The sequence below is a fragment of the Solea solea genome, chromosome 15, assembly GCF_958295425.1.
Source record: "Solea solea chromosome 15, fSolSol10.1, whole genome shotgun sequence".
In the NCBI taxonomy this organism is placed as follows: domain Eukaryota; kingdom Metazoa; phylum Chordata; class Actinopteri; order Pleuronectiformes; family Soleidae; genus Solea; species Solea solea.
Window position 1 is genome coordinate 1,674,258 of NC_081148.1, and position 15,796 is coordinate 1,690,053.

A 15,796-nucleotide genomic window follows, 5' to 3' on the forward strand; every position below is an offset into this window, starting at 1 on the left:
GTATAGTATAGTGTATAGTATAGTGAATAGTATAGTTTAGTGTATAGTATAGTATGGTGAATAGTATAGTATAGTGTATAGTATAGTGAATAATATAGTATAGTGTAAAGTATAGTGAATAGTATAGTATAGTGTATAGTATAGTATAGTGAATAGTATAGTATAGTGTATAGTATAGTATAGTGAATAGTATAGTATAGTGTATAGTATAGTATAGTGAATAGTATAGTATAGTGTATAGTATAGTATAGTGAATAATATAGTATAGTGTACAGTATAGTGTATAGTATAGTATAGTATAGTGAATAGTATAGTGTATAGTATAGTGAATAGTATAGTATAGTGTATAGTATAGTGAATAGTATAGTATAGTGTATAGTATAGTATAGTATAGTATAGTATAGTGTATAGTATAGTGAATAGTATAGTTTAGTGTATAGTATAGTGAATAGTATAGTTTAGTGTATAGTATAGTATGGTGAATAGTATAGTATAGTGTATAGTATAGTATAGTGAATAATATAGTATAGTGTACAGTATAGTGAATAGTATAGTATAGTGAATAGTATAGTATAGTGTATAGTATAGTATAGTGAAGAGTATAGTATAGTGAATAATATAGTGTATAGTATAGTATAGTGAATAGTATAGTATAGTGTATAGTATAGTATAGTGAATAATATAGTATAGTGTACAGTATAGTGAATAGTATAGTATAGTATAGTGTATAGTGAATAGTATAGTATAGTGTATAGTATAGTGAATAGTATAGTATAGTGTATAGTATAGTATAGTATAGTGAATAGTATAGTATAGTATAGTATAGTGTATAGTATAGTATAGTGAATAGTATAGTGTATAGTATAGTATAGTATAGTGTATAGTATAGTGAATAGTATAGTTTAGTGTATAGTATAGTATGGTGAATAGTATAGTATAGTGTATAGTATAGTTTAGTGTATAGTATAGGGAATAGTATAGTATAGTGAATAGTATAGTATAGTGTATAGTATAGTGACTAGTATAGTATAGTGTATAGTATAGTATGGTGAATAGTATAGTATAGTGTATAGTATAGTATAGTGTACAGTATAGTATAGCGAATAGTATAGTATAGTGTATAGTATAGTGAATAGTATAGTGTATAGTATAGTATAGTGAATAGTATAGTACAGTGTATAGTATAGTATAGTATAGTGAATAGTATAGTATAGTGAATAGTATAGATAGTGAATAGTATAGTATAGTGAATAGTACAGTATAGTGAATAGTATAGTATAGTGTATAGTATAGTATAGTGAATAGTATAGTATAGTGTATAGTATAGTATAGTATATAGTATAGTGTATAGTGAATAGTACAGTATAGTGTATAGTATAGTGAATAGTACAGTATAGTGAATAGTATAGTTTAGTGTATAGTATAGTGAATAGTATAGTATAGTGTATAGTATAGTGAATAGTACAGTATAGTGAATAGTATAGTATAGTGTATAGTATAGTATATTGAATAGTGAATAGTATAGTATAGTGAATAGTACAGTATAGTGAATAGTATAGTATAGTGTCTAGTATAGTATAGTGAATAGTACAGTATAGTGAATAGTATTGTATAGTATAGTGAATAGTACAGTATAGTGAATAGTATAGTGTATAGTATATAGTATAGTATAGTGAATAGTACAGTATAGTGAATAGTATAGTATAGTGTATAGTATAGTATAGTGAATAATATAGTATAGTGTACAGTATAGTGAATAGTATAGTATAGTGAATAGTATAGTATAGTGTATAGTATAGTGAATAGTATAGTATAGTGTATAGTGAATAGTATAGTATAGTGAATAGTATAGTATAGTATAGTGTATAGTGTATAGTGTATAGTGTATAGTATAGTATAGTGAATAGTATAGTATAGTATAGTATAGTGAATAGTATAGTTTAGTGTATAGTATAGTATGGTGAATAGTATAGTATAGTGTATAGTATAGTTTAGTGTATAGTATAGGGAATAGTATAGTATAGTGAATAGTATAGTATAGTGTATAGTATAGTGAATAGTATAGTATAGTGTATAGTATAGTATGGTGAATAGTATAGTATAGTGTATAGTATAGTATAGCGAATAGTATAGTATAGTGTATAGTATAGTATAGTGAATAGTATAGTGTATAGTATAGTATAGTGAATAGTATAGTATAGTGTATAGTATAGTATAGTATAGTATAGTGAATAGTATAGTATAGTGAATAGTATAGATAGTGAATAGTATAGTATAGTGAATAGTACAGTATAGTGAATAGTATAGTATAGTGTATAGTATAGTGAATAGTATAGTATAGTGTATAGTATAGTATATAGTATAGTGTATAGTGAATAGTACAGTATAGTGTATAGTATAGTGAATAGTACAGTATAGTGAATAGTATAGTTTAGTATATAGTATAGTGAATAGTACAGTATAGTGAATAGTATAGTAAAGTGTATAGTATAGTGAATAGTATAGTATAGTGTATAGTATAGTATAGTGAATAGTATAGTATAGTGAATAGTACAGTATAGTGAATAGTATAGTATAGTGTATAGTATAGTGAATAGTACAGTATAGTGAATAGTATTGTATAGTATAGTATAGTGAATAGTACAGTATAGTGAATAGTATAGTATATAGTATAGTATAGTGAATAGTACAGTATAGTGAATAGTATAGTATAGTGTATAGTATAGTATAGTGAATAGTACAGTATAGTGAATAGTATAGTATAGTGTATAGCAGTGGTCACCAACGTGGTGCCCGCGGGCACTTGGTAGTCCGCGAGCAGCCAACGAGGTGCCCGTGGGCTCATTTCACTTCACCTCACTTGCATGTATCCATATGATCACCATCATCCATATGAGTAAAATGTCCTGATATTGTTTATAAACGTGTGATAATCATTAGGAGTAAGCACTGGAATGAATGTGTATGCAATTGAATGCATAATATTCATCATTTAAATGGTAAATTGCATAAAATGTTAATATGGTAGCCCTCCATATTATTCTCTACCCTTCAGGTAGCTCTTGGTCTCAAAAAGGTTGGTGACCCCTGGTGTATAGTATAGTGAATAGTATAGTGTATAGTATAGTATAGTGAATAGTACAGTATAGTGAATAGTACAGTATAGTGTATAGTATAGTATAGTGTATAGTATAGTGAATAGTACAGTATAGTGAATAGTATAGTATAGTGAATAGTACAGTATAGTGTATAGTATAGTATAGTGAATAGTACAGTATAGTGAATAGTATAGTATAGTGAATAGTACAGTATAGTGTATAGTATAGTATAGTGTATAGTATAGTGAATAGTACAGTATAGTGAATAGTACAGTATAGTGAATAGTACAGTATAGTGTATAGTATAGTGAATAGTATAGTATAGTGTATAGTATAGTATAGTGTATAGTATAGTATAGTGAATAGTATAGTATAGTGAATAGTACAGTATAGTGTATAGTATAGTATAGTGAATAGTACAGTATAGTGTATAGTACAGTATAGTGTATAGTATAGTATAGTGTATAGTATAGTATAGTGAATAGTACAGTATAGTGAATAGTATAGTGTATAGTATAGTATAGTGAATAGTATAGTATCATGTCCTGTGATAGTGGACAAATGCACAAGATGCAAAACACTTTCAGAGCCGTCAGACCGCCCCCCGCCCCCCCACACGACCTACTCTGAACCGCTGACCTACTGTACACCCGTGTGTGTGTGTGTGTGTGTGTGTGTGTGTGTGAGAGGCTTAATTTAATGATATGATGACTGTTTCCTCTTTGGACCAGTCATTTCAGCCCCACCCACAGTTTTTGAGTCAGTCTCCATTTAACACACACACAGTCATGTGACTCCCACTCTGGTTCATGAAATCATTGAGGATTCACTGCGTCATTATGAAACATAACAAACAGACTCACTTGTTAGCATGTCCAGTCACAGGAGCACTAGCACATCTTAAATATATAGATTTATCCAGATAATCAGAGATGTCTTTAAAAACGAGCTCACGTCTTTATCTCACTGTGAGAGACACACACACACACACACACACGAGCTGCTGGTCCTCTGCTGCCTCATGTGGTCACTTTGTGTCACTGAAGTATGTCGAAATTAAATATTTTAAAAGTCAAATTTGACTAAATAAGACATTTGAACTTAGTGATGAGAAATGGATCAACAACTCCTGTGTGCGTGCGTGAGTGAGTGTGTGTAGGAGAAAGTGCGTGTGTGTGTGCATGTGCATGTGTGTGAGAGGGTGAGCGTGCGCGTGCGTGTGCGTTTGTGTACCTGCAGGGCACTGTTCAGGAAACAGCTGTTCTGTCCCGGCTCGTTGCTCAGACCTTTACTGGGAGCGATGGACGTGGTTGTGCGAGGCGCCAGGATTTGGTCCACGCTGCTGCAGACTCCGCTGCAGACTCCGCTGCAGACTCCGCTGCCTCCAGTGCTGCCTGACGCAAAGTAGTTCCTCTTCCACGACATGTTCTCTCTCTTTTTCTTTGTTTTTCCAACTCACTCTCACGGCTTTTCTTCCTGCAGGGATTAACTTCCCATCATTAGTTCATGTGTCAAAGTAAAAAAAAGACATTTTCCTCCAGCAGAAAAAAGATTTTCCACAAACGTGTTCTTTAGTTAAACATTTCTTTGTTTTTGACTTTTAATCCCAAACGTTCTCTGTTGTGTAATCCATGTGCAGGTGACCTGTGGTAACGTCTCGTCTTCCTCCTCCTCCTCCTCATCACCTCCTCCACAGAATGTCACTGTGGCCACGACCAAAGGTCAAAGGTCAGACACTCACTGATCTGCAGGAGAGAGAGAGACGTGAACAGGACAATAAAGTTATTGTCGCTGGAGCATCCAGACCCGGGGGCAGAAGCGCCGGTAGCAGATAGAGTTGTTCCGATCCGATACCAGTATCAGAAATGCCTCCGATACTGCCGAAAATGTGGGCATCGGTATCGGCGAGTACTGGAGTCCATGCACCGTTCCGATACCACGTTATTTAATAGAGCTCCGTTAGCTCTGACGCGGTTCTTCTTCGCCGCTCTTGAAACAGTTGCGCTGTGCTGTTTTAGAGGCGTGAAGAAGAACTGATCACCTGACACCTGTAGACAAGGAGCTAACGTTAGCTCATCATGTCGGCGGTTTGGCAGTATTTACCAGTTAGCTCTGTTAGCGTTGTTAGCTGCACTAGCTCCGTTAGCGCGTCTACAGTCAAACTGGAGCGGCCCGTTTATTAAACGTAGCAGCGCTACAACTAACCAGCGTACCTGTGTCCTGCGTATGTATGCCTCTGTTTTTAAAGTTTAACGTTACTTCAGAGACTCATTTTATCTGGAGTCATGTAAAAATGATGTCACACGCGTCTTTTCCCGGTCAGTCGTCATGGAAACATGAAGCTCTGCCAGTGCCGCGGTGTTTGGACCAGAGTGAAAACAAACGTACAAGCTGAAAAACCAAATAACATTTCACTGGTAAAAATAAATGATGTCCATTTGCTGTATACGTTCATGTTTTACAGAGGGTTTAACCTGAGCCAAACCTTACCACCAATGATTTATTTATTTATATGTATATATATGTACATATATATATGTACATATATATATATATATATATATACTGTATATATATATATATATATACTGTATGTATGTTTATTTTGGTCATGTCAGTTAGCTCACTCATCATCACACATCATCTTAGTGTAGTTTACACAATACACATAACCAAAAGGGAAAGCGGGAGAAGCTGAAGCTTATCTAGTCCCGTCCCCATTACCCACAGAATACATATTTTCATCATTTTTCTTTTTCTTATGACATTTTGACAAAAACATGTTTCAGCATCAGGTAGCACTCAGAGATGCAGTCTAGCTCTAGACAGTCAATCAGACTCCATGTATGTCAGCTGTTGTTTGGTTACATTTGCTTCCACTGCCGTATCCACACGGTGTCTACAGATTTCTGTCTCTGACCTTTGTCATACTTTCCTCCTGGGTCATTGTGTATCGATTAATGGTCATCTCTACATACTTCTTTTTAAATACACTCCGTTTTGCTGATTTTTTCATCTCCTCATCCAGATTATTCCACTGTCTGACACCCGTGACTGATACGGTAAAGGATTTGGTGATGATAATCATATCACAGTCATGCAGGCGTAGTATGATATATATTTTTTTATAACACACTGGTATCGGTATCGGTACTCGGTATCGGCCGATACCCACAGCACAAGTATCGGAATCGGTCTCGGGAGGGAAAAAATGGTATCGGAACATCTCTAGTAGCAGAGGCCACTCCGACCCAGTCACCATGATCGACCTTGAGGCTCTATTCTGCAAACAACGTGATAGTTTCAAAGCTGACATGGCTATCAACTGAATCTCTGATGCAGTCAGTGGATTCACTAGGTCAACAGGTGACGTCATTTAACAACCGTCTCACTAATACTGAAGTTGTGGTGAGTGAAAACTCACTGTTATTAAGCTGTTATTAAGACCTTGCAATCCCAAGCCACGGTGCTCCTGGAACACGTGGATGACCTCGAGAATCGGTCCAGGAGTATCAACATAATCAAAGGGAGCGAGAAAGATCAGGACCCGACGAAGTTTGTTTCCAACCGTCTGATGCCGGTGACGGGGCCCGATGTTTTTAACAGCCCTCCCGAGATAGAGAGAGCTCACCGCTCCCTCGGCCCCAGACCAGGCGATGCCGGCGCGGGGAAACCGAGAGCCTTCATCGTCAAATTCCTCCGCTTCCAAGAGAAAGAAAGAGTCCTCCGATGGGCCAGACGGTGTCCCGCTGCTAGTTCTCGTTCTTAGGACAAGCTAAGGGAGGTTTAGGTGTGTATTTTTGTTCCCTGTTCTAAGGGTTTTTGTGTTGGGGTACTGAGGTGGTAGATCCTACAGATTTGCTTTTATTTTTATTTTTGTTTGTGCATTTGTAACATTACGTCCTTCTACAAAGCAGTGTTTTTTCATACCATGTACTTACAATTTTGTTTATGACTAATACTACAAAAAAAGGGGTATCTTGTCTGAGATTTGTCTCTTGGAATGTTAAAGGGATCAATGGTCCAGTAAAAAGGGGTAGAGTATTTTCCCACTTAAAACATCTTAAAACAGAAACTTTAGAACTTTAGAAGCGATTTTGATACATTAAAAAAATACAGTTTTACCCAACGAACGTTATAGCTGACCACCAAGGCCGGTTAGTTATAGTTTCAGGCGCTCTTATCAATATACCTGTTTTTCTTGTTAATCTCTATGCACCCAATTGGGATGATGAGGCATTTATTAGGGAAGTAACCTCACTTTTACTAGACTTAACTTCTAATAAACCCTTTGCTAGACAAATCCTGCCCACGGCGCGATTCCCCTTCTAAAGTTGCCAAAGCAATTTCATTGTTTATGGATCAAATAGGACGTGTAGCTCCATGGCGCTTTCTTTATCCTGATAAAAAACTATTTTATCAGGATTTTTACTCTCAGGTCCATAAAACATTCTCAAGAATTGATTACTTTAACTTAGATAGTTATTTTCTTCCTGTGGTGAGTAACATAGAATATTCAACAATAGTGGTATCTGACCATGCTCCATTGCTACTCGACCTGTCGTTTAGACTTTTACAAAAGACACGCCCTCCATGGAGACTGAATGGTACACTGCTAAACGATGATGACTTTTGCCAAACAATCTCCAAAGCAATTAATGATTTTCTTATTACCTACAAGTCTAATCTTATATCCCCATCTCTACTGTGGGAGACATTAAAGGTGGTAGTCCGAGGAGAGATTATATGTTATTCTGCAAGACTAAATAAACTCAAAAAACAAAAACAGGAACAACTCATGGAAAGCATAAAAGAATTGGACAGAAAATTATCAAATTCTCAATCCCCTGAATTAGACAAAGAGAGACAAAACCTTCAAATGGACTATAACTTATTGTCAACACAAGAAACTGAAAAATTACTCTTACGATCACGTGGATTTCTTTACGAACACGGTGAGAAGGCAGGACGCCATCTGGCTCGCTAATAAAAAGCCAATCAGTATCCCAGCAAATTAAACAGATTAGAACCCCTTCAGGTGAACTTACAGTAGTGCCATCTGTCATAAATGACTTAATTTAATACAATATAAGGTTGTTCATCGTATTTATTTGACCAATTGTAAACTTTCAGAAATGTATCCCAATGTCACAGACGCATGTCATAGGTGTCACATGACCCACATGTTTTGGTCTTGTCCCCGTCTGCAAGCTTACTGGACGGATGTTTTTAAACATCTTGCAGAAGCACTAAATGTTGACGCCTTGTCCAGAATTGGCTATTTTTGGAGTATTATCAGAGCTTCAAACAATTAGGAAAAAAATTAAGGATAGTTTTGCCTTTGCTTCTCTATTAGCACATAGAAGAATTTTGTTGGAGTGGAAGGCACCAGTTGCCCCCAAAGCTTCGCTGTGGCTTAAGGACCTTATGCTCTACTTAGATCTGGAGAAAATTAAATACAATCTGAGGGGTAGGGCTGAACGATATGGACAAAATTTCATATCTCGATATTCATGTCAGATATCTCGATATCGATATGATACGATATGACTACGGGTTCGGTGAAAACCAAGCATTTTTCAGAAAAATAAAAACATCATAATACAAAAGACTGTGGAAACTTTCCACATGGAAAGTGCAGTTTTATTGATGAGAACTCACTGTGAGACTTTGTACACGGGTACCATGTCTTTTGCAATGTGGTATGTTATAGCGTCTGTAACGCCTTTATGTCCGGTGGACGTCGACTGTAGTAGACTGCAGTAAACACACTTTGCTTGGGCTTCTTTTGGGATGACTGAGAAGTCCCCGGTGTTTCTCTCATTGTAATACACTCTTCGTGCAGCACGCGATGGTGTTGTTTCAGCTGGTGAAACATGTTTGTTGTGCTACCTTGCTTCGTCGCATTTTTTCCAAGCACGACCTGCACAACACCTCGCTGTGGTTGACATCATCCTTTTTAAATCCAAAATACGATGATTTATGTTTTGGCACAAAATCGCCACCGGCCGCATTATCTTCCGCGCTCATGTCACTTTCTTTCCCGCTGTGTATGTCGTGTGTGTGTTTGTGTGCGTCTCAGTGTCTGTCTCCCTCCCGCCCTCCTATGTTTGTCATTGGTTGGCTTCAGCTGTCGATCCACAGCAAGCATGAAATAAGGTTTGTGGTTGGCTGGCCGCAGTGGTGCATTCAAGGGCAATCGTAAAAATGAAGTTTATTGTGCCAGAAATGTACATGTAGGGCGAGCGCGGGGGAAAATCTATATTGTTTATATCGTTGCTTTTGCGATATGAATATCTTGAATGTTCATATCTAGATATCGATACGATAACGATATATCGTTCAGCCCTACTGAGGGGGACACCTGGAAAATTTGATTCAGTTTGGGGCTGCATGATTAGTTACATAGCTGGACTAAAGACACTACAGGACTAATGAATGATCTTTACCCTCTCTTAATTATCTGTGTACTTTTATATTTGTATGTCTGTTTACGCTAAGAAGGAAGGATGTGTGTTATTACTGATCGGGGTGGGAGGGTTAAGTGGTTGTTGTTTTTGAAAAAAGAAAGTGCCTGTTTTTCATTGTATGTACTTTTGCCTGTCTAATGAATAAAAACATTTATTAAAAAAAAAAGAATGAAGCACCATAGCAGTTCAATAACCCTGCCAAAACCGCCCCTTTCAGAACGCTCTGTGCCTGGTCCCTTTACATGCAAATGAGACACAGGCAAACACACACCTACTTCTTCCAGGGGGTGTGTCGACGCCGGCACGCTCACGCTACCATGACAACGGTTGAACGAGGAAACATTGTGGTTCAACCATATATGTTTGAACCAGAGTCCGACCCTGAACAAGAGGAAGCTACGGAAGAAGTTGTAGTATGTTCTTAACAATGTGTGTGTTTGTACGTCGGTGAAATACGTTCGCTGACTAAATACGGCGACCGCTGGCCGCAGTCTGATGTGAAGTGGTGCGAACACACAAACACACGTTTGCTGACTTTATCCGGCACATTAGCTTCATATATAAAATCCTCTGTAAAACACTGTGCTCCACTGTGCAGCCACCAACAGCACACTTGTCCCTCCGCGTTGACATAATACCGCTCTTCCTCCCTCGCCTGCACTCTCACATTTTATAGGGACAAGGTGGAGCTAAGGTGGAGCTAAGGTGGAGCTAAGGTGGAGCTAAGGTGGAGCTAAGGTGGAGCTAAGGTGGAGCTCTCGAGGTAAACTTACTGGTGGGCGGTAACATTCGCGGTGAAATGCGCATGCTGCCGTCATAAGTGCAGGGAATTCAACATCGAGTGTTTTATGGCCTATACTTACACTAAGGGGGACCACGAAAACATGACTGAGTATTCTTTTTCCACACTTTGGCGACTGGTAGGGCCTCCAGAGTCCCAAATATAAGTATTGAAATGGTTAAAAAGTTGATTTTGCATAATATGTCCCCTTTAAAAGCAGAATTTGACAAAATCAGACATATTGACATAAGTGATGGAGGCAGCAGGAGATCAACAACTCCTGTGTGTGTGATGTTAAAAGGACTGATTTTCTCTCTGAGGTTTAAATAACTCTGCACACATTCATTCACCTCTGGCTTTTCTAGAATATCTAGGATCTGTAAAAAAGTGCTGTTAGCACACGTTAGCTCAGAGTGCTAATGTGGTTTGTTATGACAAAGGTCATCAAACAAGTCTGGACGTTTAATCAGAGAAATGACATTTCACATGAGACGAGAACAAGAAAACATTCTCAGATACTCAACACAACTGGAGTTGACATGTAGATTATAAAATGAACATGTAGATTATAATCTTAACGTGAAGATGAGCTGGTGTTTTGTGTTATTTCCTCAGTAAAAAGACAAACGTATTTGAATATGAGAAAGAGGATTTATCAAGAACACAAATGTTGACTCAGTCATGAGCCACTGCACCAAACTCCGTTGACAAATGCTCTTGTTTTCTTGTTTTCTTGTCTTACAGAGTAAAGTCTTTCCCAGAGTAAAGTAATAAATGACTCCAGTATCTCACACGAGCTACTCTGCACATCGGCTTCATTGGGATCCGATTACATCACTGATTTACAAAGAAAACCGCGTCCATGTCCATGAAGCTGCCCTGGTAGTGAAGCGGGATTCTTTCCGTGTATCGATGGATCAAGTGTTCATCATGGCGGAGCCGTTAACGACACTCCGCCGTCACACCGGCGCTTCATGACATCACTTCTAGCAAACTTCACGGAGAACAATGTACGACACGAGCATCACGCGTTCATTTACCCACAAACACGCGCAATTCCTGCTGCGCAGTTACAGCGCGAGCTCGTAGTGACCGGTACCGCGCGACCGCCGCTGAACGAGTTACCGTAATAAAAAAAACACCGAGTAAAGACGCAGGCGGTGAAGAGAAGCAGCAAACATGGCGGCGGCGGCGTCTCACCTGTGACCTGCGGACAACCTGAGGACATGAGGACAGGAGGACACCGGCGGGACCGGGAGACAGAACCGGAGCAGCGGCGCGGCCGTTATTGTGTTTGAACGGCGAAGTGAAGGGGGCGGAGCTACTACCTGCAGCAGTGTGTGTGTGTGTGTGAGAGTGAGTGAGAGTGTCTGTGTGTGTGTGTGTGAGAGTGAGTGAGTCTGTGTGTGTGTGTGTGAGTGAGTGAGAGAGTCTGTGTGTGTGTGTGAGTCTGTGTGCGTGTGTGAGTGAGTCTGTGTGCGTGTTTGAGTGAGTCTGTGTGCGTGTGTGTGAGTGAGTCTGTGTGCGTGTGTGTGTGAGTGAGTCTGTGAGTGAGTCTGTGTGCGTGTGTGAGTGAGTCTGTGTGCGTGTGTGTGAGTGAGTCTGTGTGCGTGTGTGTGAGTGAGTCTGTGTGCGTGTGTGAGTGAGTCTGTGTGCGTGTGTGTGAGTGAGTCTGTGTGCGTGTGTGTGTGAGTGAGTCTGTGTGCGTGAGTGAGTGAGTCTGTGTGTGTGCGTGTGTGAGTGAGTCTGTGTGTGTGCGTGTGTGTGAGTGAGTCTGTGTGCGTGTGTGTGAGTGAGTGAGTCTGTGTGTGTGCGTGTGTGAGTGAGTCTGTGTGTGTGCGTGTGTGTGAGTGAGTCTGTGTGCGTGTGAGAGAGTGAGTGAGTCTGTGTGCGTGTGACCATTTTTAAACATTCATTCATTCATTCATTCATTCAAATCAAACATTATCAGATGAACTTCATGATCGTTAAAGTTAAAATTTGGCACAACTATGTAAGATATTTACATCGTTAGTGATCGACACAAGTTTATATTATATTATAATAAAACATTATTAAAAAGTTTAATATAAAATAGATTCAGTTCAATTAAAACTCATTTTCATCAAAAACACACAGCAGTGATGAAGGCGTGTCCTCCTCCTCCTCCTCCGTCTCCGTCCACGCGCAGCTGTCGTTTCCCCAGGTGACTCAGAGAGAATGATGTCATCTCTGTCAGAGCACGCACACCTGTTCCCACAACAGGAAGTCCCCCCCCCCCCCATGACCATCTCACTTCCTGGATATTTTAAAGGAGCAGTGTCACGATTATAAAAATATGGATTTATTTTCCTTCACGTGGAAGTGAAGAAGTCTGATAAGTAATGTGATTATAGGATGGATTACATACACATACAGTGTTGATGTGCTGACTCCGCCCCCTCATGATCTGCACCATTGTACCTTTTCCATCGTTCCACTTCACAAAGGCTTGTGCCAGCCCTGAGAGGAGGCGTGGCCTTCTGTGTTGACCGTCTGTCACTGTTCTGTTTACATTAATGACATGTGACAGTGCCGTATCGCAGCAGGGAGGGAGAAGGGGCACAGGGGGCACCAATGACAAATAAATGACTTATGAAAACAAAAGTGCCACAAATCTGTTCAAATGTAGCATTTCTGTGTCCAGTCAGTGTTTGACTCTCGTCTCACGTAATATTTAACGTAAATATGAAGGAGATTAAAACTTTGATTTGACAGAATTAACTGTGAACGTTAAAGTAAATGTTTGGAATAAGAAGTCGTAAAAGGTGAAGCCAGCGGCTCTTATTTTGAAAGGCAGGTTGAAAGGAAGTGATCTTCCAGGCCACCATAGATCTGAACCATGAAGCTGTTAAAGACACAAACATGAGTCTGCAGAGATAGTTGGACACGCGTCAGGGACACCTGTGTGTGAGACAAATGAGACTGTCCTGCACCAAGAGAAATGAGTGTCCTACACCGAGACAAATGAGACTGTCCTACACTGAGACAAATGTGTGTCCTACACCAAGACAAATGAGACTGTCCTACACCGAGACAAATGAGACTGTCCTACACTGAGACGAATGGGTGTCCTACACCGAGACAAATCAGACTGTCCTACACTGAGACAAATGAGTGTCCTACACCAAGACAAATGAGACTGTCCTACACCGAGACAAATGAGACTGTCCTACACTGAGACGAATGGGTGTCCTACACCGAGACAAATCAGACTGTCCTACACTGAGACAAATGAGTGTCCTACACCGAGTCAAATGAGACTGTCCTACACTGAGACAAATGAGACAAAGAGACTGTCCTAGACCGAGACAAATGAGACTGTCCTACACTGAGACAAATGTGTGTCCTACACCAAGACAAATGAGACTGTCCTACACCGAGACAAATGAGACTGTCCTACACTGAGACGAATGGGTGTCCTACACCGAGACAAATCAGACTGTCCTACACTGAGACAAATGAGTGTCCTACACCGAGTCAAATGAGACTGTCCTACACTGAGACAAATGAGACAAAGAGACTGTCCTAGACCGAGACAAATGAGACTGTCCTACACCGAGACAAATAAGACTGTAGTACACTGAGACAAATGAGACTGTCCTACACTGAGACATATGAGACAAAGAGACTGTCCTACACCGAGACAAACAAGACTGTCCTACACTGAGACAAATGAGTGTCCTACACCGAGACAAATGAGTGTCTGACACCGAGACAAATGACTGTCCTACACTGAGACAAATGAGACTGTCCTACACTTAGACAAATGAATCTGTACTACACTGAGACAAATGAGACTGTCCTACACTGAGACAAATGAGACTGTCCTACACTGAAACAAATGACTTTCCTACACTGAGACAAATGAGTGTCCTACACCGAGACAAATGAGACTGTCCTACACTGAGACAAATGTGTGTCCTACACCAAGACAAATGAGACTGTCCTACACCGAGACAAATGAGACTGTCCTACACTGAGACGAATGGGTGTCCTACACCGAGACAAATCAGACTGTCCTACACTGAGACAAATGAGTGTCCTACACCGAGTCAAATGAGACTGTCCTACACTGAGACAAATGAGACAAAGAGACTGTCCTAGACCGAGACAAATGAGACTGTCCTACACTGAGACAAATGAGAGTCCTACACCGAGACAAATAAGACTGTACTACACTGAGACAAATGAGACTGTCCTACACTGAGACATATGAGACAAAGAGACTGTCCTACACCGAGACAAACAAGACTGTCCTACACTGAGACAAATGAGTGTCCTACACCGAGACAAATGAGTGTCTGACACCGAGACAAATGACTGTCCTACACTGAGACAAATGAGACTGTCCTACACTTAGACAAATGAATCTGTACTACACTGAGACAAATGAGACTGTCCTACACTGAGACAAATGAGACTGTCCTACACTGAAACAAATGACTTTCCTACACTGAGACAAATGAGTGTCCTACACCGAGACAAATGAGACTGTCCTACACTGAGACAAATGTGTGTCCTACACCAAGACAAATGAGACTGTCCTACACCGAGACAAATGAGACTGTCCTACACTGAGACGAATGGGTGTCCTACACCGAGACAAATCAGACTGTCCTACACTGAGACAAATGAGTGTCCTACACCAAGACAAATGAGACTGTCCTACACCGAGACAAATGAGACTGTCCTACACTGAGACGAATGGGTGTCCTACACCGAGACAAATCAGACTGTCCTACACTGAGACAAATGAGTGTCCTACACCGAGTCAAATGAGACTGTCCTACACTGAGACAAATGAGACAAAGAGACTGTCCTAGACCGAGACAAATGAGACTGTCCTACACTGAGACAAATGTGTGTCCTACACCAAGACAAATGAGACTGTCCTACACCGAGACAAATGAGACTGTCCTACACTGAGACGAATGGGTGTCCTACACCGAGACAAATCAGACTGTCCTACACTGAGACAAATGAGTGTCCTACACCGAGTCAAATGAGACTGTCCTACACTGAGACAAATGAGACAAAGAGACTGTCCTAGACCGAGACAAATGAGACTGTCCTACACTGAGACAAATGAGAGTCCTACACCGAGACAAATAAGACTGTACTACACTGAGACAAATGAGACTGTCCTACACTGAGACATATGAGACAAAGAGACTGTCCTACACCGAGACAAACAAGACTGTCCTACACTGAGACAAATGAGTGTCCTACACCGAGACAAATGAGTGTCTGACACCGAGACAAATGACTGTCCTACACTGAGACAAATGAGACTGTCCTACACTTAGACAAATGAATCTGTACTACACTGAGACAAATGAGACTGTCCTACACTGAGACAAATGAGACTGTCCTACACTGAAACAAATGACTTTCCTACACTGAGACAAATGAGTGTCCTACACCGA

The 15,796-nt window shown here is 39.9% G+C and overlaps 1 protein-coding gene across 3 annotated transcripts in view; it reads right to left on the reverse strand.

The window, feature by feature from the left end:
• The window catches only part of LOC131473677 (inactive ubiquitin carboxyl-terminal hydrolase 54-like), a 35,736-nt gene extending 24,044 nt beyond the window's left edge, over positions 1 to 11,692 (reverse strand). For all 3 annotated transcript variants that reach the window (XM_058651115.1, XM_058651113.1, XM_058651114.1), the window contains exons 1-2: positions 11,550 to 11,692; positions 4,332 to 4,843 (exon numbers count right to left, since the gene is read on the reverse strand). In XM_058651115.1, the coding sequence (XP_058507098.1) occupies positions 4,332 to 4,523 (192 nt within the window). In that variant the 5' untranslated portion in view covers positions 4,524 to 4,843; positions 11,550 to 11,692. The remainder of the gene's footprint in view (positions 1 to 4,331; positions 4,844 to 11,549) is intronic.
• Between the last annotated feature and the right edge of the window lie 4,104 nt (positions 11,693 to 15,796).